Below are 27,931 nucleotides of genomic sequence, written 5' to 3'. Positions count from 1 at the left end.
ACTAAGGAGGGAATGTAGGAATAACCCACCTCTTTTGCATGGAAAATACAGCAGCTTTAGGAAGAGAATTCATATTGTTTGGTCAATGAAACAGAGTGCAAAAACATAACAGGTTTATTTTCAATACAAGCTCAAACATAATACCTCTTGGGTCATGCTAACGCTCACAGGCATCTGAATCAGTTATGAAAATGTTGCTCCATCTCAGGATGTGCAGTTGTGGTGGGGTTCAGTAGAAGCCCCTCTTTGCCTTGTGCATGGAGGCGTTTTCCAAGAGTACAGCACCAAATGGTTTGTTACATGATAATAATGTCACTCAGCCTGCTGTCCCATGTGACCCCATCAGTTTATAGCTCCAGTATTGCATAGACAGGTTGGAGGAAGGAGTGATTTCTGAGAACTTTATTCTCATTTTTACTGTAATTTTCCTTATGGAAACACCTATATGCTTTGGATATAATTACAGCAGAAAAAGTCTCTACAATATTCTAATATAAAAAGGTAAAAATGATTTTGTTTATTGTACTTAAGAGTCAGTGTAAAAAGTATTTTTCCAGTATTACTGAAATCTGTAAGACAGTGAAGTGCCCAAGGAAACTTCATGTTGTATCTTCTTCCTAACTCTGCTCTCTTATTGGATGTATTTTGCAACTTGACTACAGTTATAATGAAAGTTGGTTTAAATATCCTGAAGTTCCTCATGTCCAATGTTGCTGCTCAAAACCAGGGTACACATTCTTCATCCTGCCCCACAACTAGGTGAATTCTTGGAGTAGCCCTCATAAGACTTTTCTTATGGTCCATAACTTGGAAACCAGCAATTCCTGCTGGCACAGAATGCCCTGCAGACAGTCAGTTGTTTTCTTCTAAATATTTGTCTGGACAGTGTTACTGAAATGTAGGTGATGGTTTTATTCCATGTCTTCCGCTGCTGCTCCTTTTTTTAACAGGATTTTCTGCTTCCTTGACCATCTTTGAGCCTGCAGTCTGGCAAAAGCCTGCAAGTGTTGTCCTGCATTTGTTGAAAGAACAGATTGGGTTGAGAGAATGAGCAATCTCCTAAAGCTGTGCTGGTTTGGGGCATGTTGGGGAGGTCGGTTCATGCAGGTGAGTGAAAGAACAAGGAGTGGGTGTTACTGGGTCTCAACTTCATATTTGAGGACTTGCGAGTAGTAGTTGTGGTTGGCGTTCTCGTGCACCATCACAAAGACCTCTTTGCACCCTGAGGTGTTGCAGGTTCCCTCCCAGCAGCCCTTGTTCTGGGTGAGGGGGTACATGTTCTCAGCCTGGATCAGCACCTTGGCGATGCCGTGCATTTTGAGTTTGAACTGCACGTTGCGGTTGGCCGGCAGCAGCCCCGAGAGCGGCTCCAGGATCTCGTAGTCTTGCAGCCACTTGCTGAAGCTCTGGGGGAAGGCTGGCCACTTCACCTCTGTGTTCAGGCACCTGATGAGGTAGTTGAAGATGTAATCATAATTACCAGGGTCCGACTTCTTCTTGGAGTAGATTTTGAGCACGAAGTTGCCTGCGTGCGGGAGATGGACCTTGAGCTCGATCTGGTTCCTGCGGTGGATCTGCAGCACGTGCCGCCTGCCCATGTCCTCGCTGAGGCTGCTGCTGCCGTCGGCGTGCAGCGAGGTCAGCACGCTGATGTCCTTGCTCAGGGTGAAGGTGAGAGAGCAGCGCCCGTCGTTGGTGTGCAGGATGGGCTGGCTGTGGGATGGCCGCAGGAAGCCCTGGCGCTCCGAGAACCAGCTGGGCCCCACGGGCTGGTGCAGCTCCTTGGGGAAGCGCATGGCCTTGTCCACGGACTCGCACTCCACCACGTACTCCAGCACGCACTTGTAGACGTCATCCGCAGCCTCAGCCTTGGAGGGCTTGGCAAAGATCTCCAGCTTGTGGCTCCCTGTCTTCTGCGGGTAGATATCCAACTCCATTCCGTGTTTTTTCAAAGTCATCAAACCGTGTTCATCTGTTCCCTTCAGCTTAAACATAAATAATGTGCCAGAACGGCAGTCCACGGACACAGAGGCTTTTCCATTTACTGGGGAATACAAAAGAAAAGAGGCTGCATAGGAGTGCCAGTACAGTTTTTAACCCTAATGTACCCCCTGGTCTGGGAAGGTTAATCTGGCCCAGTAAGTTTCTCTAGAAGTAAAACCAAGAGCTGTAACTGGCAGGTCACATCTTGTCATCTGTCTGCTTAGACCAGTGTCCCTCAGAAAGAATGAGAGTGGCCTTTGTTTGGGAGATGTGCATTTATCCTTTTCTGATACACCCTGACATGGAGCTGTGGTCTGCTGGAATATGAAAGCCTGTGTGCAATATAAATGAAAGTACCATCAGGCCAGATTGGATGGAGTTTGAGGCAACCTGGTCTAGTAGAAGGGGTCCCTGTCCATGGTGGGGGATTGGGATGAAATGAGCTTTAAGGTTCCTTCCAACTCAAACCATTATGGAATTCTGTGATCATGAAGGGCTGAATTAGAGGTGATTAGACCTGATTGCCAACCCAGTAGCAGCTCCCAGGAGCTTCAAATTGCAGGAACTCTCCAGTATGTAGATATGAGATTAATCTACCTCCCTGTGAGCCTGTTCCCAAACAGCTTGAAGTCTTCATTACATCCTAAAATGTTGATGTCCATAAGTTTTAACTCTGTTTTTAGCATTCACTAATTAGCCATCCAGTTAAACTCCTGCAGCTCTTGAAAAATCCAAGGGAGGGGGGTTTAAATGTGCGCCTTGTTCAGTTGTGGCACCTGAGTGGTTTTATGTTAAAAGAGCTGCTGGACTGGCTCAGTATTGCCTGAAGAGGTGCACAGTGGTGTGTGTTGGGTGTGGGAAGATGCACATGAGGGCAGATGCTCCGTGGCCTCTCCGTTACCTGTTCGGATGATCGGGGTGTCCGGGCGCGCGGCCAGCAGCCCCAGCGTGTAGAAGTTGCTGTTGTGCAGCATGTTGTTCTCAAACTCCTTCAGTGTCAGCGTGGGCTTAAGGAGCTGCCAGTTACTGTTATCTGGGAAGTGATTGTTAATGAACAGGGCCGGGTGAGTCAGAAAGTAAAACTCATTGTACCTGGGAGAAGGGAGAAATTAGGGAAAGTGAGTAATTACAAACAGGGAATTCTTCCCCCGCGCAGTGGTGGTGGTTTCAGCAGGAGGATGTTGGAGTGGTTTGAGCTGCTGATAAACTGAGATCTGTGGGTTTGAAATTCCCCAGGCAGAGAAGAAACCTGAGCTTTGGTCTTCTGTTTCCAGGGCAAATGCTGAGCTTTAGGATAAACCCTGGGTATTTGCACTATTCCCTTGCACCCACAGGTTCCTGGAAAAAGAGGGAGTCACTGGGTGTTGAGTGCAATCAGTTCACAAAAGCTGTGACTCGAGTGCCACAGACTATTGCCTAAACTGACAAGCAAACCCAGCTGGCTTCTAGCAGTTTGTCACTTGCTGCTCAGGGCAACTACCTCTCTATGCTCCATGCCTTGTACAGACAGCCTGGGTACGTTGCTCATGGCTTTGTGTAGGCACACAGTTTGTGGTAATTGGGAGTGGGGCTGTGGCCAAACATTATCCCTGATGGGCTACAGCTGTGAGCAGCAGGTGAGCAGCACTGACAGCAATGAGCCATGGAGTGCCCAGGGGCACTGACCAACCACCAAAGGGAACAGAGGGCACACAGGTGCAGGGCATCAACAGGAGAGGATAAAAGGCTGGGCTCAAGAGCAAGACGAGCAGACTCTTGCAGCCTTCTGAAGTGCCGTGATGTTACTCTGTATGGGCAGGTGCCTGAAGCCTTCTGGTGAGGTAAGGCATTACTCTGTATGGGGGAATGCTTAAAGCTTTCTGAAATTGTGTGGTGACACTCTGTATTGAGGCCCTTTCAACTGTGGCACGTACTGTGACATCTGCTGTGACAGCTTTGGGTCTTCCTGTGGCCCCAAATGGGTCTGTTTGGTTTGCCAATCCCATCAGCTTTCCTTCTGCCTTTGTGGAGGGTTTGTGTACTCAGATAGAGGAGGGCCTTTACCTGTAGGTGAACTTGGTGAAGGAATCATCCACAGAGCCGCTCCCCCAGGTGCTGTCCAGTAAATGCCACCTTCCCTCAAGGTAGACCGCGTTCCAGGCATGGTCAGAGTCCCCTGTGAAGGTCTGCCCTGTCTTGTACCCGTGTCCTTTGGCATGTCCTGAGAGCTTCTTGCACTGAATCCCTGCAAGACTGGAAGGAAATGATAAGCTGCAGCAGGAGAGTTCTGTGTTAAACCTGTCAGGTACTTCTGGGGAAGAGAAAAGGTGACGATGCCTGAGGGGTTGGGTGGGGCTGTTTGTTTCTGTAGTCTTTGCACAGAGATGCAGAGAGCATCCTGTGGAGGAAGGGCCTTTTCTCTCCCAGTTTTGCATATTCCCTGTCTTTTTGCCTGATGCACCATCCATTCAGCACTGTTAGAGGATGACAAGATAAAGTGTGCTTAATTGCTCTCTATCTTGTTACTCAGTGGAATCCCTTTGCTGCTGTCCACAATTAGCCCATGTAATTATAAATTAAAAGCACAGGCTGTTCTCTCCCCCTGACAGTGGGCCTGGTGTTTGACACCAGCTAAGGAATCTCAGACCTCACGGGATTGTGGATGCTGATTTAGTTTCCTGACAGAATGAGCTTGTGCCTGCCCAGGGTAGAAATGATTAAAGAGTCTCTTTCTAAAAGCATGATGAATACCTGCGTGGATGTGTAAATAAGATTTAAATAAGCACTGTGTTAATAAGCTCTCTGCTGATGGATTCTAACATTGGCATCTTATTTCACCATTAATCTAAAATTGCTTCACTTGGAGCGTTGTCTTTTGTGTAGGACAGCATTGACATTTTTCTTCTTCATAGAGAAGTGTGTTAAATGGAACAACTACCTTAAGTAATAAAGTGTGCAGGCTTCCAGAGTGAGATTGCCTGCATAATGTGGGTTTAGCTCAGGAGAAAAGTGATATTTGTGGGGAAGATAATTAGCATGGCTGTTAAGAAGTTGAGGCCTGATAACAGATACTGGCTGGCGACTGGCAGTGCAGTGGAGCTTGTAGGGAGGGCTGCTTTTCCCAGGGAGAGGATGCTGGTTTCCAGGGGAGGTGGGCACCTCAGCAAAGGAGAGGATGAAGCAGTGATGGCAGGCACTGCCTGTTCCATGAGTATCCAGAACAAACAGGCCAGGCTGGAAGGAATGCCATGGAGAAACCTGGTGCTGCAGGTGCTCTGGAAAGCCCTTGCCAGCCTGCAGGCCCCTTGAGTGAAGGTCTGACATGGAGCTGGGCAGTAAATCTGGAACAACTCCACTGACAAGACTGGTGAGAGCTTGGATTTGCATGATGTAACTGAGACCAGGAGCTGGCCTTGGGAGCTTTGGTGAAGATTTGATCCTAGGAGTTTCAAGGAGCTAAGTACCAAATTCCCACTAATTTCATGGGGATTGGATCTAATCCTTCCAGGCTTCTCTAGACATTCTTGTTAGCTGGGATATTCAGAGGGAACATTAAGGGACAAGTTCTGCTCTCAGGGTGCTCTCAATTACAGTGAAGGTTTGCAAAGCAGCAAGAAGAGTTTGTGCTTGGATGTGCTCAAAGCTCTCAAAATAAAGACCAGAGCATTTAAACTGGTCTCTCTAGTAATGGGCAGACAAAAAGCCAAGCTAAAACATCCTGTGAAGGAGCAATTCTGTATTGGTGAAAAGGGTGCTCATGTCTCTCATGTCAGTGACTTCATAGAGATAAATTAAGCAGGCAGAGAGAAGATTGGGAAGATCTCCAGGACTGGTTGAAGTGGCAATGTGAGGCTGAAGATGACCTAGATACAAAATGGACTGGAAGAACTGAATTAAGGAACAGTTGGCAACATTTGCTTGGTGCAGCAAAGAGATTAAACACAGAATTGCTTTTCTGCCTCAAAAACCGTAGGAAATAGTCTGGCTCTTACTACAGGTGTCACTGGAATTCAATGGCATCTTTTTCCTTTTGATTTTAGGTTGACTTTGATAATTTCATCTAAAAAAGGAGCAAATCTGGCTTCTCCAGAAGGGAACAGAATGGTTTATGCTTGTGGTAGGTAGGTGTACGCCTCTGTGCCTGAAAAGAGGGAAAGCTACTGCCTAAAGCAGGAAATGGGAGAAGCAAGAGGATGTGAAATCTGGGATATTTACAGACTGGTTGGGAAGAAGGAGCAGCTAGCTAACTGATCAGATCCCCTGTAGGCAGTAAGGCCAGCTTTGCTCCCAGAGCTGCTGAAATCTCTCCTGGGAAAATAATTATTGTGCCTTCATCACTAACCCTGGTGAGCGAGTGGCTCCCTAATTCCAGGCTGTGAGGTTTGCCCTAAATTGGATTCATGAATTTGCAGTGCTTCACTTAGCCAGACTCCTCGAGTCTGCCTGTCAGCTGAGAAGCCAGTTCTTGATAAGTGCTGCTGAAACATTGGTCAGGAGCCTGTGTTTGCATTCCTTGCTATCACACCTGATGTTTGGGAAGTGATGCCTTATGGCCAGCTTCCCACTCTCCGTGCCCACCTTGCCTCTGTGACAGGAGTCTCAGCTAATGGGAGGAAGTGTGGCTGCCAAAGCTGTGCTCAGAGGTGACAGTCTTGTGTCTGCAACAGGAATTGTTCCCTCTGGCACTGGGACAAGTAGGACTCAATCGATGTCAGCCGTTGCCTTCAGCAGGACTTTTGGGGTGACTGGCAAATTGGTTTGTTTGTTCAAGTTCCCTCACAGGAGCTAGGAAAAAAAAGGCAGGTTAAAACACCTTTTTCCCTCAAAAACCTGGCTCTGAAAAGCCTTTCTGTAAGATGAGTGTTCTTTGCCTCCTGCCTTTCTGCTTGGACTCAGTGTAAGAGCAGCACAGAGCATGGGGAGAAGGGATGAGGGGATCTCTGTGCAAGAAAGGGGTGCTGTCTTTAAGTACAGTTTTTCACGACAGGAGCTAAACATTTTGCTAATATTTGACAATATAATAGTCCTGATGACTGGAGGTTTCCTGAATCACATAGTGACTAATCAACCTGGAACTGAGGAATCGAGAGTAAATCAACAGAGCCTTTAAATAGTCAGAGATATCCTTGGAAAGATTAATGCTTTTAATGAACCAAGCATATGCTTTTTAATGAACAGATGCAAATTCCCCCCTTCCAACTGCTAATAACTGTTCCATAGGTTGTAGCTATAAATGCATACTCCACCACCCTATTTCTTTACTCTTTAGAAAACAAGATCTAATGTCATAGAATGGTTTGGGTTGGAATGGACCAAATATATATTGTGGAACATGCTGTTGGATGGAAGCATTCACCCCTTCAGCATCTGGCACAGTATGCTGTTTTTTGGTGTTTTTTTTTTTTTTTTTTTTTTATGTCTTCTTTTTCCCTGTAGATTTTGCCTGTTCCATGGTTATTGGAATAATTATCCCAATATAACCAGTTAGATGGTGCCTAGGCCAGTTCTGACCTTCGCTGCTTGGCCAGAGGCAGCACTGCGGTGTTTTACACCAGAGATACCTTGGCTGGCGGCAGAGTGCAGCGGGGCACAAGACAGGACTCTGTTCTCCTCAGGAGAGAGCTTCTGGCGATGGTGGAGATAAAGAGAGTGGATTCTGCTAGAAGGTAGCCAGATGTTTATTCCATTGGTGCAGAGGCGTCTGCACTGGGCCACTGCTGGTAACAGAATGCCGGCCGCATGGTCTCATTAACTTTATAAGCTCGGGGACAGGGGAAGGGGAGGGGACAGGTGAGTTACCAACCAGGTGAAGGGGGCAGGGTCTCAAGGGAGGATGACACTTAGACAGGCCAATGACCCCCAGGCCTGAGAAGCATCCTTTGAAATTGACGAATCACACAAACGCCTTGCTGGTATGTTAGCCTGATTGACAGGGCACACTCAGCGAGGGGCGAGGGGGAAGGGAGAAGGTAAGACAGGATATTGCAACACACCACAACACATGGTAAAAACCTTCTCAAATACCTTTGGATGGTGTGGAAAGGCAATTGTTACTTACATGTGTGATTAATATCTAGTTTGTGATTTTTTTCCAAGGGAATGGAAGCCCCTTCCTGGGAGGGCCATCTTGCAAGCCCTCCCTCTAAGGATTACTTTAGGAAGTCCCTTCCAATCTCCTCTCCCTGAGTTGTTAGGTCCAGTTTTCTCCTTTTGGGCAGCCCTTTTGCCTAAGGCTGATCCTCAAACCTCCAAGCACCTTCACTGCTTTCCTTGCTGTGGATTTTGGGAGTTCTCCTTTCCTTAGGGATTGGGACTGCATCCCTGTCTCCCTACCAAGGAAGGGGCTGCCTCTTAAAATGCCTTTGTGACTGCAAAGCCCTGATCTGTGGGGACGTTTAGGTGACTCAGCCCCAGTGAAGTCCACGAGATTTTGTTGGGGGAAGAAAGGAATTTAGTCATTAAATCCCAATGGTAGGCACAAAATGGGAATTGCAGTGTTGGCCTCAACAGTGCTGCACCTTGAGACTGGGCACAGAACAGAGTGGCAAGTGCAAGGCAGTGTCCCTGGGCTGCTCCTGGAGGGGACAGGGCATTCCAGAGGGTTTAGGCAATGATCCTCCTGGGACTCTGCCTACCTCTTGCAAGGGACCATGTTGGAGACAGCACTCCTTGTTCAAGTCTTGCAATGCTTTTAACCTTCACATCCAGATACCCCAAGGAAAATCCTACTTCTTCTAATCAAATTATCTCCATGTTTTCATCTGCCATTATGTTAATGCAATGCGAAGCTCAGCAGATGGCACCAAGTAAATTATGCTGGGGAGGGGGGTGGAGGGAGTGGAGGAGAGAGCAAAATTGACCTTTCTAGGACTTGATGTTTTTCCACAGCATGGCTGGAAAGCTTAAGTTCCACGTCCTGCTTAAAGTCACATCAGCCAATGCAAAGGGAGATGGGATAGGCATGGAGATGACAGGGAATGTTAACTCTCCCTGGCATTGAATGTTTCTGAACTTCATTTACCTGCACATATGTTCAAAGAGCTCAGCATAGCCCTCACAAATGCTCTTGCCCATCTGAAGCACATCTCTGGGCTTGCTGGACAGCTGGCTTTTGTTGTGGTAGCCCACGACGTCGTATTCTGGGGAAGGAACACAGACAAGAGTTCATCCAAGAGCCTGAGGCAAGGGGCTGATGGGCAGCAGGAGCAATGCTCAGGCTGCTTTTCATCTCTGTGAGCAGAGGGGAACAGGCAGTGGCTGTGCTGGGGAGGGTGGCCTGGACACTGCTGGGCACAGGGACAGCTCTGTCCCTCATCAGCCTTTGTTCCAAGCTTGGGCTGGGGGTCAGCAGTTGAATCCAAGTGGGAGGAAAACTTTGATTTTTGGACACAATGGGTGTCCTCAAGTGGAGGATCTACAGTCTGAAGAGTTCCCAGTATAAACGAGAGCATGCTGCATTTGGAGGAGACAGATTTGTGTTACCTCAAAAGAAACTGCTGAGATTTTGCACTCTTTACAAGCAATTTATATTAAAAATACTTGAAAAGCATCTTGTTGACAAACATTTGGTTTGTTGCAAGTGAGTCACAGAATTATAGAATGGTTTGTGTTGGAAGGGGCACTAAAACCAATCTCATTCCAATCTCCTGCCAGGGGCAGGGACAACTTCCATTAGACCAGGTTGCTCCAAGCCCTGTCCAGTCTGGTCATATCAATACCTGGAAGCTCAGGAAATCTTGATTTGCTGGAATGAGTACTCAACAGCAGGACTCCTTCAGACAGAGCTTGCAGAGCTGGTCTGGGGAGGTTAATTCAATACCAACAACCTGGGCCCTGTCCATAACCTCTTCCTTAAAATACAGATGCGTTTTTCTGACAAAGCTCTCAGGAATGCTGCATCAGCTGGTTCCCCCTGCCCTCAGTGCTGGGGCAGAGAAAGAAAAGCAGCAGCAGGCTGTGTGTGTGCTTTGATTAAATGCTGCCATGCTTGTCACTCATCCCAGGGGCTCGGCCAATGTCCCCTCAGTGCTGCTCCAGGCACTGGGAAAGGCTGGCAGCTCCACCCTGGCTGCTCACTGACCACCAGCAAAGCTCCAGGGCATTTGGAGGGGTGCTGGCTCCATTGGGCTTTCTACTTGTGCTGCAAATGGCAGCTGAAATAATTGTTCTCTTTAGTTTTCTCCATGGGCTGCTATGCACATGGCTGATGCTGCATGTGCATAGCAGCCCATCACAGGCAGGAATTGAACAGAATGGGAAGAGATGCCCAGAGAGCAGTGTTTTCACTTAAAATCCATCCAAGGAAGGAGTTTGTCAACAGTGCAATTTCAGGATAGATACATTGCATTTTTGCTAGCAGATTTAAATTTCCAAGTCTGTTCTTTTCTGTGGGTGTGAATAGGGGTCAGTCTCACAGGAAGGAATGAGAACCAGGGCCAAGGTAGTGTAAAAGATCTTGTGAGGAGATCCCAGCATAGCTGTCAGGGCCGGAGACGTGCCCTGAATGCTGAGGAGTTTGGACTGGCTCCAACCAGGCCTGGCCCAGGTAGTGTGGGCAGAAATGGGTTAACAGTGGACAGACTAACCACAGAATAACCAGTGCTGGGTGAGTCACAGCCTGGCTGCAGGACATGCAGTGAAATCAGCACTCTCCATATTTCAGGGCAAGACTGAAACAGTTTGGGACTGACATAACCATGGTAACCCTGCAGCTGCTGATCTCAGTGGGTGTGAGATGAGGCCAGTGCTGCCCAAACTGCTCCTTTCCCCTCCATCACTGGGCCTGCACTGCAGCAGTGCCCCATCAGGATGTGTAGGAGGTGAGGGAAAGGACAGCTCTGCCTCTCGGCCCCCAAGACCTAATGGGAAATAAACATTTTTGCTTATGTTATGCAAAATGCCATCATGTTGCATATCCAGTTTTCCCCCATCAAAGCACTGGGGTGGCAAGAAGCCCCTTTTGATGTGCCAGATAGGAGAGGCTACAAGTGCTCCCTCCTCCTCCTCCCATCTCCTGGTTATTGTGTAACTCCAGCTTTGGAGTGAGTAGGAAAGGGCAGGGGAGCCTGAGTGGGTGCAGCTCTCTGGAGGGTTGAAAAGGTGCAGGAACTGCATTTATACAGGTGCCAGTGTGGGAGCTGGGCAAGGCAGCTGGATGGGTCCTGGTGGTACCTGTGTGACACTGGGACCCTCCCAGAGCAAAGGCACCTGCATCAGACTGTGCTGGAGGGGCTGTCGAGACTTGGCACAGGGATGGAGACCAAACTTAGAATGGTCTGAGTGGGAAGGGACCTTAAAGATCATATCATTCTAAACTGCCTGCCATGGGCAGGGACAACTTCCACTAGACCAGGTTCCTTCTGAAATCTGGATCATCACCTGTTCCCTGTTCACCCCCTCAAAACTGAGCTCTGGTGGTGTAGGGTGGCTCTGAAGGTGACAAGCAGGCCCCTGGTGTTGGGCAGCCTGGCTTGTGGATGGCACTTGGATGGCAGGGACTTGTCTGCTCACACCTCAGATGGAGTTACAGGTTAATCATGGGCACACAAACCTGGTGGAGCCTGGCAGTGTGAGGAGAGACACTGGAAACAGAGGTGCTGAGAGACCCTCTGGATGCATTTCTGGATAAAAACCTCCAGAAAGCCTTCATTCCACTCCCCACATGGAAATAACCCACAAATACCCAGTAAATGTCATGGCAGTGGGACAGGGGTGACAGTGACAGCCTTGTCCACAGCTGGGGACCTCAGCCTACCTATGTGGTGGCATATCCACATCCATATGGCTCGAACCTTCTCCAGGTCAGTCCTGGCTTGCTTCAGCAGGGCTTTGACCAGTTCCTCCACACTGTTTGTGACATTCACCTGTGTGTGGGGAGCAAGCATTGCAAGGTCATGGTGGAAATCTATCCTGTGGTAGATCTCCTGTCCTCTCCATCTCTTGTTCTTCTGAAGCCAGTGAGGCTGCTCTGCCTTCAGCTTCCTTAAAAATACAGCTACAATGCTGTAGGTCCATGTATTTTGGGTTATAGTTCCCAGAGTGGGATTTCTTTGCTAATGTTTAAAGGAAAAAGATTTTTCACTTGTTTGGGAGATTCTAATGCCATTGCCCCATAGCTCCGCCTAAGCTGGTGTTGGTGCTGGGAGCCAGATTTGTGGAATGTTGCTGCAGGGGACCTGGGAGGAGGACAGAGGCAAAAGCAAGACTTACTTTTAATGCGTAGGCATCCAGCTTCTCTAATTGCTGCAGATCTACTGGCATGGATTTCAAAGAGGATTTGTCCCATGGATATGCTGGGAAGAAACGAGTTGTCATTGTTTTGGGAAGGGAGGGAGTATTTTTCCTGGCCAGTATGGTGGAACAAGGGGACAGAGCTCCTGCCTGGCCCATGGGACACATCCATCAGCATGTGCTTAGGGAGCAGAGGACACGAGGGCACCCGCAGGAGGGCCCTGCCAGCTGCATGGAAAGCAGGAGCCATCCTGTCTAGACTGCTAGGATTTGAGCATGAGCTGCCCCTGCAACTTTGGCACGGCTTAACAGCATGGAAAATCCTGGGATATTGCATGGAGGGGCAGGAGAACAATGCACAAGTATCAGGGAAAATCTGTACTGTGCAAGCCTTAGAAAATATATGACTTATTTAAAAAACCCCAGCAATAAAGGGCTGGGCTTCTCTAGCTTGTGTGGTCGAGGGCCACAATTCTGCAGGAATTCAGGCACAAGAGGAATGTAACACTGGGAGCAGTTGGACTGAACCCACTGTGCCTACCCTCTGCATCTTTGCAGGTTCTGAGCTCCTGGTTCTACTCACTGTGAACAAAGGGTTAAAAACTTGCCCTAATTAACCAGATAACTGATTTTTTAAAACAGTCTTGGAATGAGCTGACACTGCTGTCTCCCATCAGTGGGCCATGGACAGATCCCTGTGCAGGCAGGCTCCTGTCAGCCAAAATCAGCATGTAGGCACCTATTTCTTAACAGGCTGATTTGTTTATCTGTATTTTCCTTGAAAAGAGGTGTAACACTGACCTAGAGAGAGAGAAAGCAGATTTACACACAAAGGTGCCCACTCTCCACAGCTCTGAATATTACTTCTTGTCTTTTTGGTTAGTGGATGGTCTTTTTTTTTTGAAAATGTGGTTATCAGGTTTTGTCTTTGCCAGGCTCTGTCTCCAGAGGCTCTGTGCAGGAAGGGGATCCACATCTGACAGTCCTGTGCCTGTTTGCCTTCCCTTGGGCAGAGCTTGGGCAAATGTGGTGCTCCCAAAGCCCCTTCCCCTGTGCCAGCCCCAAGATCAGGGGCTTGGGAAGCTGAGCCCTACACAAGTGGTGTTCCCAAAGCCCCTTCCCTGTGCCAGCCCCAAGATCAGGGGCTTGGGAAGCTGAGCCCTGCTGGTGCTGATGTGTAGTTACCATGGAGGTCCTTTGCTCCTGGTGGCCGTGGGGCCTCAGTCTTCTGGAAACCTGCAAAGCGGAGAGGGAGAGAGGAGGTGGTTGCCCACAGAAAATAAGGCAGCTAGAAATAAATTGTTGTGGGGAGCAGGACTGGGTGGGAAAAGCTGGAACTGAGGCTCTTCTTAGCCCATTCCCCTCTGGACACGGATGTGATCACCCCATGGAGTGTGCTCCTGCTGAGCCCACATTCCCCAGCAGGCAGGCATCTCCTGTTCTAGCCCCAGGGTTGGGGACATCAAACCCCAGCCCACCATGGCCAAACCTCTCCACGTGTGGAAGAAGGGAGTGCTGGGCTCCAGAGCTGTTGGATAACCCCAGTGGGAGCTCTGCAGCAGCTGGGGATTGCTGAGGGACCCAGGAGTGTCACCATCCACCTTATCCCAGGGCCAGAGGAGGAGGAGACACCCACAGCCCAAGAGCAGAAGGATTTTGCTCCTCAAGCCCCACTCATGGGCAGGGTCCAGCAGCAGGTGCCCTTTAGCAGCCTCCCCATGGCAGGGGTGAGCCTGTGTCCTCCTGGGAGCAGCTTCCCGGGGGGGGGAGAGCTTGGAGACACTTGACAGGGCAGAGCTGGATAGAGCAGAGCCTCACCTTTGTTGTCGTGTCCTCTCAGCCTCTGGGAACCTGCAACAAGCCAGGCAGGGTTAGTGGGATCCCCTCAGCCCTGCCCAGGCTGCAGCATGCCCTGGAGCTCCCTGGCTCCAGGGAAGGGAGGATGGGCTGAGCCTCTGCCAGGCTTAAATCTGGGCTGTACCTTTTCCCAGGGAGAGTCTCTTGATGATCTGGGGGGTGGTGTCCTCATGGTGAATCTCTACGGTCACTTGGGTTCCTGCAAGAAACAGTGATAAACCCTCTAAAAAGGGAAAACTAACCAGGATATGTATTGTATTTGCTGGGAATGTCCTGACAAAGGCAGGAATGATGCATCTGATTCCATGTTCTCAAAAGGCTAATTTATTATTTTATAATACTATTAAAAAATACTATACTAAAAAGATAATGATGAAAACTGGTGACTCTCTCCAGAGTCCTGACACAGCTTGGCCCTGATTGGCCAAAGAGTGAAAACAACTCACAGCAGAATCCAATGAAACAATCACCTGTGGATAAACAATCTCCAAACACATTCCAAAGGGCCAAAACACAGGAGAAGCAAATGAGATAAGAATTGTTTTCCTTTTCTCTGAGGTTTCTCAGCTTCCCAGGAGAAAAATCCTGGGCAAAGGGATTTTTCCAGAGAATGGGAATGCCACAGGTATGGAGGAGAGAGCAGGAGTGCCTGCCGAGGCAGCTCTCCACTTTAGACAAAGCATTAGCTCTGGTGATAGCCAAGGTTTATCACCATAATAAAGAGCTCTTGATGGAGCTACAGCAAGCAGAGAATCAATGCCTTGCATTGATTTTTCTTGGAATCAAACAGAGAAAGCCTTGAAGTGATGAAAATGGTTGGACTTGTGATACTGAAATGTCTGGCAAAGGCCATTGCCTGTAAGAGGCAGCATCCTGGAGGAGGCAGCTGTGGTCCAGGCATGCCGTGATGCTCCAGAAAAACCTCCCCTGGAAACCTGGGCTCTGGTCTTTAACGTTTCAGAGAGGCAAATACCAGAAAAGGAGTGAGGGAATCTCTTACAAAAACCACCTGAACTTTTTGACAGAGGCTGCGTTTTTTGGCAGGTGTTTCAGAAGGGTTTGCAGCTCTTGAGGTTCCCTGGAGGAGCTCCGTGTGCTCCTGGGCTTCTCTTTTGGATCAGGCAGAAGTTACTCAGGAGACTGAAGGTCAAGATGTTAATGCACCTCGGGGCTGCCATCCAGCCATGCTCCTACACCTACATCTCATGACATTTGGGCTTTTCCTTTAAAGGCACTTTTGGAACTGGCTAATTAGGTGGGAATCTGCATTTTCATCCAAGAATAAGTTTTTCTGCTGGCTTTACCTTTAGAAAAGTGAAGTTTCTCCTGTGATTATGCAGACAGATTTGATGTCCTTTAAGGCCCAAAACCAGAAAGCAAGAAAAACTGTGTAAGCTGTAAAAACCTAAATCTTAGAGTTTGACTCCAGTTCTAGGATTTTTGCAGATATCAGAGTGTCAGAACAGAGCTGGTCTATTCTGTCAGTTAATTCAAAGATAAAATGAAGCTGTTTCTCAAAGAGAAGGCTTTATGCAAATGCTTTGATTTCCTTAAATTTTTCATATTTTCAGGTCCTTTTTATTGCTCAAAATTATTTTTATTTTGCTTTTTTGTGGATTTTTGCCCCCAACTTTCACTTACTAAGTTTTCCCCCCATAAATTAAAAATATTTGTTTTCAAGAAACAAACTTACTGGTTATAAGTGCCTTCTGCTGATGAGTTCAAAAGTCATTTAACAAATGAAAAATGTAATTCCACAGGAATTTTTCAATGTGCTGTATCATTGCTTTAAAAACTGGTGGTATGAAATGGTTGCTGGTGCTTTTATGATCTTTTATTTAATTAGTCTTGATGGAGATATCTTTCATAAAGACTCATAGAATGGTTTGGATTGGAAGGGACTTTAAAAATCCTCTTGCTTTAAGTCCCTGCCACTAGACCAGTTTGCTTCAAGCTCGGAGAAGCACTTGCTGTTCTCCTTGTGATTTGTGGCCAGCAAGTGCTTTGAGGGGCAGCTGTCCCAGGGTGGGATATTTTCTCTCTTTTGGGACATTCTGAGGTTATTTTATTGTAGAAGAAGCTTTTTGGGAGCTCAGTGGAGCCCTGCTCTGCCTCTTGGCTCCCCACTTACCTTGGTCAGGGCCTGCAGTGATGGGTGGTGTCTGCTCACAGGGATCTGCGGGGCCACGCCGGCCTGGGGGCACAAAGGGGAACAGCTCAGTGCCTCAGAGAGAGCCAAAGAGCCAGCAAGGATGGGGTTAAACCTGCCCTGCTCAGCAGTCAGGTGAGGAACACTCAGGAAGCTCAATTGCCCCAGGTCTGGGGTGCCTGACCCTCAGCAGAGAGAGGGATGCTCCAGCCCAGCTCAGGGCAGGGCACTTTGGAGAGGTGGGTGGGACACAAGGACAATGCTGGGGGCTTGGAGGCAGAGTGGGAACTTTGGTGTGGCTGTCAGCAGCTCATCCTCACCTCTCCCTGCTGGGAGAGCCTGGCTGTGTTGGAGCTGCAGTGCTGGGGCACAGGGAGGTGTGGGCAGCCCTCGGTGTGCCCAGGGCTCACACAGGGAGAGGCAGCAATGCCAGGGGACAAAGAGCCCTCATTCCAGGATCTCTCACCCTTTTTCAAAGTGCCCTGGGACCCCCATCCCACCAGGAGCCAGGGGGAAGCTTGGATGTCACAGCTTGTCCGAGGCCATTTGTGCCATGTGGCCATGACAAGGATCAGTCCCCAGAGCGATGGGAGTGGGGCCACAGCCTCTTTGACCCAGTGGGGCTGGGCATTATATAAGCTTGCAAATATTGTGGCAGCAGCAGAGGTGTCAGAGGCCTCATAGGGACACTGACATGGCTGGGGAAAGGGCAATTCATTAACCCTTGTGGTGCCAGAAGAGCCAAAGATCTGCCTGCTCCTCTGGTGCCTGAATTCTCCCCTATCAGGAGTTTAAATTGTGCTTAAGGTAGACCTGCAAGGGGTCTACCTTAATTCCCATGTGCATGCTAAATACCCCTGCCAGTAATTCAGGGTGGGAAAGGATCAATACCAGCCTCTTACTCCCTCGTAGAGGAGGCTGACTCTGCAGCTCTGATTGCAGAACCTCTTGAGCATGACAGAGGGAGAGAAAGCAGGATATTTATCTGCTTCCTGGAGTGGAGGCTTTTGTTATCTGCTTTGTAAAAAAGACCCAAAGTAGTGCCTTGCCATGAAATATTGTTTGCTCCCAGACTGTGCGCAGCCTCCAGCCACCACTGATTACAGAGGGACTTGGATCAGGGCTCCTGCCAGGCATCCTGCTGGGAGCAGCCATGGCTTTTGCTTGACCTGTGGAAGCAAAGTTCTTCCTTGGTGTAACTGAAATCCATTGTGTAGTCCCATGAGAATTACCTGTGCCTTGCTCTACCTTTGCCCTTGCCTTTCTCTGCTATGCCATGGCAGGCTTAGACTGCCAGGAAAACAAGAGGGATGATCTGAGTCTCTTCCCTGGGAGCTGCTCCATAGTTCTGGGATCACCTCCTCAGGTGTTTTTCCTCATCTATTTTAGGGCAGAACCCTGGGAATTGGCAGTGGAACATTGAGAACTAGAATCCACATCATTCCTGGTCAGCAGTCCCACCTGCCTTGTGCTTGGTCTCTGAGGGGGGAGATGAAGAAAGGACTGGTGGAGAGAGAAGGTTGAAAAGGTTCTTTGCATCCCCCAGACCCTCCTTTAAGCTGTGTGAGTACTGGGGAAGTCTCTGGAAGCTCTAGCTGCAACCTGAGCAATTGGGGGCACTGAATTTCCCCTGCCATCAGCTGGCTGTGAAATGTAAGAGCTCTGTGCACTTGTAACCTGACCGAGCTCTGTGGCAGGAGAACCCCTGCAGAGGGATGGAGGTGTGGGGGCTCGGCAGGGCCTCCCCTGCATCCTGTCCATGGGGCAGCACGCAGGGAGGGGATGCTTGCCAGGCCCTCCGTGTGCCTCCCCTGAAAGCACTGGAGAGGGATGGGTGTGTGAAGCACATTTCTGCTGGAGAGGCACAGCTTGAGCGTTGGGTTGTGTGCTGGGGCTGGTTTCTCACAGAGGGAGAGGGTGACCTACCGTTCAGGCCTGTGCCCTGAGGTGCCTGTGATCTGCTGTTTCCATTGCCATCACCCTTGGAACCTGTAAGATAGAAATGGGAGATTGGAAAGGGTCCTCCTGGACTGCAGTGTTGGTGCTGCCTGAAGGCCAAACACCCCAAACCCTTCCATGCAACCCCAGCTGGTGCCAGGTGTCATCAGGATCCACCTTCTGTCTCATCTGCAGCCTTGGCTTGCAGTTCTTGTTGCTAAAGTATGAAATACCAGGGGGCAGAAAGTGCAATAGTCCAGGCCTAAGCTGCTTTGGTGGGATTTGCTCTGATTTGAGCAGGTGCTGAATGCTGTGCTTGATGGAGCATGGACACAACTTTGTGATAGCTCTGCCTATGGCTGTTAGCCTGGGACTGCTTGTCTGAAAATTCAGCTTCTCCCCCAGGATTTAGAGCAGAATATTTGTTCTCCTCCCCTCACTTCTGCAGGGAGGCTCCCCTTGCAATTGCAGAGCACAGCTGCAGCTTTTTGGAAGACCCTCTGCAGGACAGGGAGTTGGGCCAGGGACACTGTCCCAAACTGGAGCTATAAATGGCTCAGGACAGTGAGCCTCGGAGACAAAGCCTGGGCACGCTGCAAGCAAAACACTTCTGCTCCTGTACTCCAGGGCAGTGAGCGCTGCAAACTGCCGAGCCCTCTCCCTGCTGCCTTTGCACACAGAGAGCCCGTGGGGCGCCTCGGGGCTGGGGCAGGACACAGCAAGGTGCAAACGCAGCCCTGGGTTGGTGTCCCCGTGTGTCCCCGCCCGGGGCTGCACGCCTGCAGCCGGACAGGCTGCAGCTCCAGGCTCTGCTGTACCAGCAAAGACGCGCTGGGCTTCTGCAAAAAAGTTGGCATTTTGGAGTTTGGCATCATGCGTGCAAAGAGAAGGAAACCCAAATCCTGCTCCAGAGCTGCTGCTTCTGCTCTCCGTGTGCAGCCCTGCCCTGCCCTCCCTCGCCCGCCGCAGGCGCGATGTTACCTGCGCCTCGGCCGCTTTCCGTCTGCCCCTCTCGCTGCCCTTTCTCCTTGCTCGCCGCCTCCTCGGGGCGCACAATAAGCAGCAGATTGATGGTGACTGCACTGGCATCTGTCTTAAAGTCCATGGTACCCATCAGCGCATGGCCGGGGCGCCGGTGCCGCTGCGCCGCGGAGCAGCCGCGAGTGCTGCCCTGCCCTGGCACGGCGAGCGCGCTCCCGCCCCGCGCGGCCCCGGCCCTGCCAGCTGCACCATCGGGCGCTGCCAAAGCCGACCCTAATGAAGAGGTTACAAGTCACCTTTGAAAGGAAATCGCAGGAGGGATCCGTTTCCTAAAGCAGAGGAAGGAGCTGCGTTTCGGGCGGGAGGGGGGGTCTGGTTTCAGAGCGTGCCCCCGGCTCCCTCCCCTCTCTCTGCCCTTTTCAGCTTTAAGCACTTGTCTACACTCAAATCCCCCAGCACCACTGTTCGCTGGGGGGGATTCGCTTCCCGGCGCTGGCACAAATCCTTAAAAGGCTTTCTCTTTGGATCCTGTCCCCCGGCAGAACTCAGAGGATGCTTAGGAGCGTAAATAATAACAATAACTGCTGCAGGAGGGCAGCCGTGGGGAGAAGGGGCTGGAAAGGAGACACGAACCTTTGAAGTGGGGAGGATCGGTTTCTGCAGGACTGCCTGTTGTGGAAAGGGACAGTAGGGAAGGGAATTGCAGGCTTCAATCCTGAGCGTCCCACAGGATCCAAAAACCCCACCTCTGTGCCCCATCAGCCTGCGAGCCCGGCTGGCTGGGGTAGCTGGGCACGGCTGATCACAAAGCAAAGCCCTGCAAATCCCTGGCTTTCTAGTAACTGTCCCAGCCCACCAAGCGGGGGACATGAAGGGTTACAGTGCGGGTGAGCCGGGCTCAGCTGGTCCCTGCAGCTCGCAGAAGGGGCTGGCAGGGACACGCGTTCTAATTTTACCCCTGGCCCCTGTCCCGGCCGTGCTGCCAGCCCCTGCCTTGGCCGGGGGTCCCGGGGGAGCGGCAGCACCTGTGGGCTGCAGGGCTCTCCGGCAGCCCGGGGAAAGGTTGTGGGAGGCACCCGCGGGCAGACAGGGGAGTTCAGGAGCTTGGCATGGACAGGGGGGCTTTTTGTGGGTGTTGCTGGTGCTTTCCGGGCAGGAGTGTGAGAGCAGTGGGCTCTCCTGCCTGCAGGTGGGGAAATTTGTTGTCCTGGATCCACGGGCAGGAGCTGGTACTACTACCTGGTGTTAGGTTACTGTGTTTGGAGACACGGGTTTTCCCGTGGATCTCTATATAAAACCTGTCCCCTCCCAATCTCCTGCCCCTTTTCTGTTCCTGAGCCCCTTCCAGAGCACAGACAGCTGATATGCCCCTGTGCTTGCCTGCAAATCCAGCCCTAAGCAGCTCCTCAGCATGTCCAGAAATAGCTTGTGGCCGCAGGGAGCCTGCATCCATCCAGCTCTGCTGGTGCCCTGTGGTACAGTGCTGAGCCCCCTGTGCCCCCTGGATGGTGGCACAGCTTTATTGCCAAGACAGGGGCACCAGGGCTGGGATGTGCCTGCAACCCCAACAATTTGGCCAGGGTCCTGTGCCAGGATGGATGACAATGTTGTTGGGGCCCAGGATTTGCTCTTCAGCTCATGCATTAGAGGAATTTTTTATTCAGGAGTGCCCTTAATTTTGTTTCAGGGTCAGGTCTGGCTGTGAGGAGCTGGCTGGAGGTGGTTAAACCTGGTGAGAAGGAGGAGGATGAGGAGGAAGGAGGGCCAGATGCACGCTGAGCCATGCTGGACTCTGCCAAGCAGATTTCCAAGCCATCTGGGGCTTGCCCATCTCCATTTCAGGTCCCTGAGATTTATGGCTGGAGTGACTTTCTAATCACAGTTTCACCATCTGCCTGTTGGCCTTTAGCACCCCCCTGTCACCTGTCACTGAGCCCCACAGCTCCTGCCTGGGCTGGAGCACCCTTTCCTCCCCGGCCGCTCACCTGGGGTGTTCCTGGTGGCCCTTCTCCCTCACATCCCAGCTGGGACAGTCTGCTCTCCTGAGCTATTCATTGCCACAGCTGAATCATAAACCTGGTGTCACCCAGGTCCTGCACCAAAATCTGCTCCAACCCTCTTCACTCTGCTCCTGCCTCCCATCTGCAGGGATTTCCCTGGGTGTCCTGGCCTTGCTGCTCCCCCAGGTCTGCTCTTGTCCTTGTTCCTCTCCAGCCTGGTGATGTGAGGGCTCACATCTGGGGATGTTGGCAAGAGCCAGTTCCAGTTCCCAGGCCATGCTGGGACCTGAGCTGACCTCGCTGTGGACGCTCTGGTGGTACCAGCTGAGGAGCTCAGATGTTCCTTCCCTGGCAGCTCTGAGCTGCAGCCTCCACAGCTGAGCATGTGGTGGTTGCTGCTTTGGGGGCTGCTGGCTCTGCCCTTCCTGCCAGGCTGTACAAATCTCTAAAACCTCCTTTGCTCTCTCTCAGTGATGAGGTGGCTGCTCCCAGCCTGGCTGCCCAGGGCCTGAGCACACTCTGCTTCCCTCCTGCATGCCCGTGTCCTGCCACAAGGTGTTTCCAGCGCACTGAAGGCATCTCCAGGGAGCTCCTGCTTTCCTAGAAATGCCAGTCTACAGGGTGGTTGGGTTTGAAAGGCTCTTTTGCATTTTCCTTTCTCCTGTTTTATCCTCTATTCTTCCTGGAGAGGGCAAAGGGAAGGTTTCTGATGGTGATTGTGCCATGTACCATGATGAAGGCAGAGGCTATGCCTGAGGGGGGTGCTGCTGCCTCCCATGCAGTACTGAGCCCTCCTGCTCCATGGGTTTTCCAAGGAAAACAGTGACCTCCTCATTGGCCTGAGATAAAAACATGACCAGCAACATCTGTCCATGGGCCAGGATATTTTTGAAGCTAAAAATTATCTTCATTTTGAGGAGGGAAAGGAGAAAACCTTTTATGCCACGTTGATTTTCAAATAAAGGCAGCTCATTGGATTTGCTGCAGGATTTCAAATGCTCACCAAGGTCCCAGGGAGAAGAATTAATGGCCAGAAAGCAAAATCTGCTATCAGAGCCATGATTACATGTATTTACCACATGGCTGGTGTTTCTCTGGGGGGATCTGGAGGAGAGAGGGAATGTATGAATGTAGAGCAAGAATTAGGTTATTTGAATCCCATTGGGTGGAAAGGGAAATTGCAGGCTGTGTTCCTGGGAAAGGGTTGTGACTCTTGTGCAGGTGTTTTGATTTCACAAAGGCCTGTAAAGGCTCTAGCAGAAGGTGTGTTGGGAAGATATTCCACCTCTGGTTGTCAAAGAGAGACTGCTGGGAATCTTGGTCCTGCCAGGGCCATGGGTGAGGCTGTCCAAATGTTTTTCCAAGTGTTGTAGATGCCTGCATTGGAGGAAGTGCTGGGGCTGCCCTTCTCCTTGCTGTGGTGACCTGCTCTGGCTGTCCACCTTGGGCACATGTTACACCCTGGTGTTTCAGGGCCTTCTCCACTGTCTGGAGAGAAAGCCTGGGCCTGTAGCTCCATTGCAGGCAACAGCAAAGTCATCTAAAGGTGAACTCCCCTTCATGTAATTTGGAACTAACATATCCTGATGACCCCTTTGATTGATGGCTGATACCCATTATTTGAAACTTTTGCCTTTCATTTGGCATTCCTTGTGTCACAGCAAAGTGTCCCTGCTTTTGCCAGCTGCGCTGTCCATGAAGCAGCTCCAGTGTCATCTCTGAGCCTTCCTGCAGGAGTTATTCCCTGTTGCTGCTCCTCCTCCTCTGAGCCCTGCAAGCTCTGCTGTGTCCCTTTTGAGGTGGGAGACCAAGGCCAGCCATGCTGCACGTGCAGATGTGCCTGTGGCTCCTGCCCTGCTCTCCATTCCCTCCCTGCCCAAGCCATCCCAGCCTCAGGCTGGCTTTGTTCACCGCCCAGGAGCTGGCTGCTTTCACTGCACTTTCCACCCAGACTCCCAAGATCCCTCTCCTCCTCAGAATGTCTCATTCTGAGCTCATCATCATGTGTGTGTTTGCAGATATATTTGAAGTCTGGGGTTTGTAGTTTTTTTTTTTTTTTTTTAACCAGCCATTACTTTGCATTTGCAGACATTGAATCTCAGCTCCTGTTTCCTTTCCCAACTGCAAATGCACTCTGGAGGGCTGGGCACATCCATGGTGGATAACACATTACAGCTGCACTCTGGTGAGTTTTAATCTGCTCTCCTGGCCTCCCTGTCCTTTCTCCCTCCCTGCCCTTACTCTCCTGCTGGTGTTTTCCAAGCCAGGCTGCTCAGATGCCTCATTCTGCAGTTCTGCTGTGTCAGCAGCTGTGCTTTATGATTTAAGACGGCAGCAGAACTTTCCACTGAGCTGTAAGCCCATGTATTCAGTTTCCTGGTATCCACACAAGCTAGCTGATGGCAGGGGCAGCCCTGCCAGGGAGGTCAAGGACGTGTTTAGATGTCAGGGAGACAATGAGGGCTGGAGTGGATGCTGTGAGCCCTGGGAGGCTCAGCGGGGGTGATGCTTTGGAGGGGAATTCTGCCTCCTGTGGAGAAATACCTGCCCGCAGGTGGGTGAGCCTAAGGCAGGCGGCCCTGCATTCTGAGAGGGATTGCTGGGGATAAAAGGCAAGCCTGGCTGCTCCCTGGCTCACAGCACTCCTTCCATGAGGAGCCTGGGGACAGCCAGCCTGCAGAGAGCTGTGGGAACAGCTGTGTGAGCAGCGGGGTGTGCTCGGGGCTCAGTGCTCCGGGAGAGAGCTGCAGATATTTCTGCTGGTAATTTCCACTCTCCCTTCCTTCAGTGACAAAAGACATTGCTGTGACCACTGCTGCTTTGTTCCTCCAAGAACAAGCTGTGGAAGCAGCTGGGGATTCAGCAGGTGTTTTGCTACGGTTTCTTAAAAACCACAAAATGCCACAAGGATGCCCCGGGGCAGAGACCTGCAGGAGGGGCCGGGTGGCACTGGCAGAGGGGAGCTGCTCCTGCCCTGGCTGCTTTGGGCACCAGAGGCTGCCAGGCTCTCCAGAGCTCTACTGCCCTGCCTGTCCCAGCATGGATCATTGACCTAAGCTGCTGCTTGGCTTGGGTTTGCTGCTGCCTTTTCTGCATTAGGAGAGTGGTCCTGGCCGGGCTGCACGCAGTCATTAGACATTAATCCTTGTATAATCTTCAAAAAACTCACCTTTTGAAGGCAGTGGGGGCCTGTGGGACCCTGCAGAGGGTTTGGGGTTCTTTTGTTAAGGTGTCCTGATAATCTGCATTATTCATGAGCTGTGCCCTTGGGGATGTGCTTTATTGTCAAGTACTCCCCACAAAGTTGCCTTCTGACACCAAATGCATCAAGATGGGCAGATGAAAACACATAGGAGGAGAAATGAAGGGGGAGAGGAAAATACACTCTATTTCCTTTTACCAGCATTAAAGGTGAAGGAGGTTTCTCCCCCAGAGCAGATTCCTCTTCCAAAATTCTGGCTCTTGTACTGTGCAAGACTGGGGGAGATTGTATAGCTGTTCTTTCAAAGAATCCCCCAGAATACCCAGGCAGGGTTATTTTTTCCCTAGAAGGCTATTTCTGGTTTATTCAGGAGGGAGTTTTGCCCCTTCTAATTAAACAAGCAGCATGGCATATCCTGGGAGATGCAGAAAGTACTTTTCCTGCATTTTATCAACTTCTCTCTGCTGCAGGAATGAGCAGAGCCCTTCTTGGTGATCCAGTGGACAGAGGAGTTATCTTGACTGTCCAGCCAGCCTGGTGCTCTCTAATACAATGGCAAAGGTAAATGGAAGGCAAGTTTGGAAAAAATACCTGGAGCTCAGTGTGAGTCATGGTGTTTGAAGGGAAGTGGGCACAGTAGGAATCATCCCTTCTGGAGTGACAGGGAGCCTGCTGAAGCTGCAAGCCTTCCCTCCTGAGACACCCTGTGAGTGGGGCTGTTGCTCCTTGGGAGGACAGGCTCCCTGGTTGGGTTTACCTGGGCTAGAGCTGAGGGACCTGAGTGGTCATTTGGGGGCAAGGTCATGGAACAGCCCTCACTGGGGCTATTTCTCCTTAACCCAAGGTGCCAGGATGCTGTGGAGGGAGCTGGATGCTCTCACGGTCATCTTGGACACCTGAGCTGTTGGATGAGCTGAGGACACAACGCTGGCAACAGAAACAAGTTCACCACTGCCTTGGAGAAGTTTAGAGGTAACTGGCTCTTGTTTTTGAGAAGCTCTGTCCATATTTGCTGCAGTGTCAAGAGTAGGAGTTGAACAGTTGGAATTTGCTGCAAGGTTTCTGTTGGAAGAAGTACCCCTGGTGTTTCTTTGGGCACCCCTCTGAGCTATGGCTACCAAAACACCATCTCAGGGGCTCTTGAGTGGAGAATCTGGTGCTTGTCAGGATGGGATGAGGGGTGACAATGCCAAAAAGAGACACATATTTAATTAGGATGAGTCAGGCTGGGTTTTGCTGCCTTTGGGAACCCTGGAACCCTGCTGATTCTGTGTGTGCCCAGGACTGGAGTGGCACAAAGGAGGTCTGTTGTGTCCCTCAAAACATGTGAAACTGGCTGGCAGGAAGAATGCTTCCCCAGGGGAGGCTGGACTATTTCTTCTGCACATAAACTCATTTCTTTTGGCTAAGGCCCTGGAGGTACGGATGAAATCCTCATTTTCTGCATCTCCTGCCTTCCTTGAGGGCCACACCTTCTCTCAGGTTGGCAGTCGCTGCCATTCCCACCCAAAATCCCAACACCACAGTGGTGTCCTGTACTCCTGCTGCCCTGCCATGGGGATGCTGGGGTGTTTGATATGAGTTGGAGTATGAAACACCCACCAGGTTGTGGGAGCAGCCCAAAACACCAAATCATTTTGTACCAGCCAAACCTTCCAAAAATTCTTTTACCAGGTACCTTCCAAAAAAACTGTCAAAAAAATGCCTTTGCCAGGAAATTTGCCTCCAGCTTGGCAGAGTCATTTGACTCCTTCCACGGGTCAGAGGCCCTGGGTGTGTGATGTGCTGCTCCTCCAGCAGCCTGGGAGTGCATCAAGAGGAATCAGAGCCCCTCTCAGTTCCCTCTGCCCTTCCAAAAGTCCAGGGAAGATGAACCTGGCAGCTTGCTGTTCCGACATGGACATTGCACCCAGCTGGGATCAGCATCCCAGAGTTGCCATGGAGATGCCTGATGGGCATCTCTAACTTTTCAGGAACCTGGCAGGATGCCAGGGCATCCTAAGCAACATCAACAATGCTGAAATACATTCCTTCTGCTCCAGGAGGCCCAAAAGCAGTCAGGGAAGGCTTCTCCCCTTGGGAGGGAATGAGCTCACCTGTGGAGCTGGGCTGCCTGTCTTCTCCAGTCACTGCTCCCATCTCCATATGAACTGCTGGAATTGGAGAAAATATTATTGGACTCTTTTCTGGACCAGCTGCCCAGAAACCCCATTATGCTTTTTGCTCTGCATGCACAGTCCCAGGAAGCCGAGTGCTGAAGGGCACAGCAGGTCTGTGCTGTGATGTGCACTGTGCTCTGTGTGGAGAAAGGGAAAGTTGTTTTCATAAAGAAATGGGAGGAAAAGAGGAAAGCACAGTCAGCAGCACAGCACAATGGCCTGAGTACCAGAGCCACGCCCAAAGGGTTAAAGCAGCCCAGGAAGCCTAAGGGGATCCCTCAGGATGCCTCCTGAGCATCTCCAGTAATGAGTTTTCACTCCTGTACTTTCATTATCATCATCCCATTGTTCCCCTCAGCTCTGCAGCACATTATTCCTGTCATTGAGGCAGCTGCAAGGACAGTGCTGTTCCCTCAGCATTCCTCTTGGAAACATGATGGGCTCAGCCTCAGGGCAGGAGTGTGCCTTGGCTCTTACCCCAGGAGTGATGCTCTGCTTTGCCTCCCTCTCCCTGGCCCCTTCAGATTGCCCACAGAAGCCCCAGGTTTGCCACAGTGCCCAGCAGAGCCTGGCATTTGGTTCTTTTCTGTCTTTCCAGAAATATTTTATAACTTCATGGAACTGGTTGCCCAGAGAGGCTGTGGCTGTCCCACCCCTGGAAGTGTCCAAAGCCAGGTTGGACAGTGGTCTGGTGGAAGGTGTCCCTGCCCACAGGATCACAAGCCATGCCCTGATTCTATGAACATTCATTAGTTCCCTGGAAGCTGGGGAGCTGGGCTGGTGCCAGTGCCAATCTGGTGTTGCATCCGCCACACAGCACCACTTGGAGTTTATCCCTCCTGATTGGTAGAATTGGAGAAAGCTCTTTTTGTTTTTCCCAAGATCCCCCAAAAGTGGAAAAGCAGAAGAGGTAAGGCCATGTCCTCCATGAACCCTAGGGTGCTGTACTCAAGGTCACGTTTTTAAGTACCAGTGTCACCTGGTTTGTCACTCCAGTGCTGGTCTCACCACTGACTTACTGAGGTCGCTGGCTTTGTTGTCATCCTCACTTGCACAGCCTGGGCAGAGCCTGCAAGAAAAACATGGCTGTCACTTCTCAGTGCTTGAGAGACCGAGCTGCAGACCTGCAAGGGAGTGGTGCTCCCTCAGACCTGTGTTTTGCTTCTTCCACTGGATAACACAAGGGGGGCAAGGGAACATGCATTGGGGACATGCACATGGCAGCTGCTTCTTCCTCCTCCCTGCCCATGGTCAGAGTTGTGTTTGGAGCTGGTGCCTTTGGGCTGAGGGCATGTCTTGCTCCCCTGATCTATGTCCTTTTCTGCTCTAGGCTTATTCAAGCTCAGAAGACCCAACCCCAATGAGCCAAGGAAATGAGGAGCAGTCTTTATTCAGTGAGGGAATACCCTGGAGAGGCAAAGCATCTTTACCACTCTAAGCAACCATAAAAAAG

At 50.7% G+C, this 27,931-nt stretch overlaps 1 protein-coding gene and 1 long non-coding RNA gene across 4 annotated transcripts; one reads left to right on the top strand and one right to left on the bottom strand.

Annotated features, from left to right (window-relative positions):
* Positions 1-504: 504 nt before the first annotated feature.
* KY (kyphoscoliosis peptidase) lies at positions 505-19,289 on the bottom strand. 2 transcript variants are annotated; one of them, XM_064720917.1, is made up of 12 exons: positions 19,118-19,289; positions 18,125-18,187; positions 16,181-16,243; positions 14,174-14,248; positions 14,011-14,043; positions 13,378-13,428; positions 12,172-12,254; positions 11,717-11,825; positions 8,984-9,101; positions 4,027-4,215; positions 2,885-3,075; positions 505-2,044 (listed from the first exon to the last, which is right to left on the bottom strand). In XM_064720917.1, the coding sequence occupies exons 1-12, from the start codon at positions 19,248-19,250 to the stop codon at positions 1,134-1,136; spliced, it is 2,019 nt and encodes a 672-aa protein (XP_064576987.1). In that variant the 5' UTR covers positions 19,251-19,289; the 3' UTR covers positions 505-1,133. The 2 variants fall into 2 exon arrangements, with proteins under 2 accessions (XP_064576987.1, XP_064576986.1); XM_064720916.1 differs by lacking the exon at positions 16,181-16,243 and having other exon boundaries at positions 19,118-19,274.
* On the top strand, positions 3,749-27,931 carry LOC135451573 (uncharacterized). 2 transcript variants are annotated; one of them, XR_010441360.1, is made up of 7 exons: positions 3,749-3,803; positions 17,588-17,761; positions 20,805-20,959; positions 23,206-23,302; positions 24,790-24,880; positions 25,164-25,291; positions 27,809-27,931. It is a non-coding gene; the product is annotated as an uncharacterized LOC135451573 (long non-coding RNA). The 2 variants fall into 2 exon arrangements; XR_010441361.1 differs by lacking the exon at positions 20,805-20,959.

Source organism: Zonotrichia leucophrys, chromosome 9, assembly GCF_028769735.1.
Source record: "Zonotrichia leucophrys gambelii isolate GWCS_2022_RI chromosome 9, RI_Zleu_2.0, whole genome shotgun sequence".
Classification (NCBI taxonomy): domain Eukaryota; kingdom Metazoa; phylum Chordata; class Aves; order Passeriformes; family Passerellidae; genus Zonotrichia; species Zonotrichia leucophrys.
This window is presented reverse-complemented; position numbering and strand designations above follow the sequence as displayed.

Coding starts and splice junctions, on each gene's coding strand:
- KY (XM_064720917.1), bottom strand. CDS start 19,250: ATGGGTACCATGGACTTTAAGACAGATGCCAGTGCAGTCACCATCAAT. Junction 16,244..18,124: donor TCAGGGCACAGGCCTGAACG/GTAGGTCACCCT, acceptor TTGTGCCCCCAG/GCCGGCGTGGCCCCGCAGAT. Junction 9,102..11,716: donor GTGGATATGCCACCACATAG/GTAGGCTGAGGT, acceptor TTCCTTCCCCAG/AATACGACGTCGTGGGCTAC.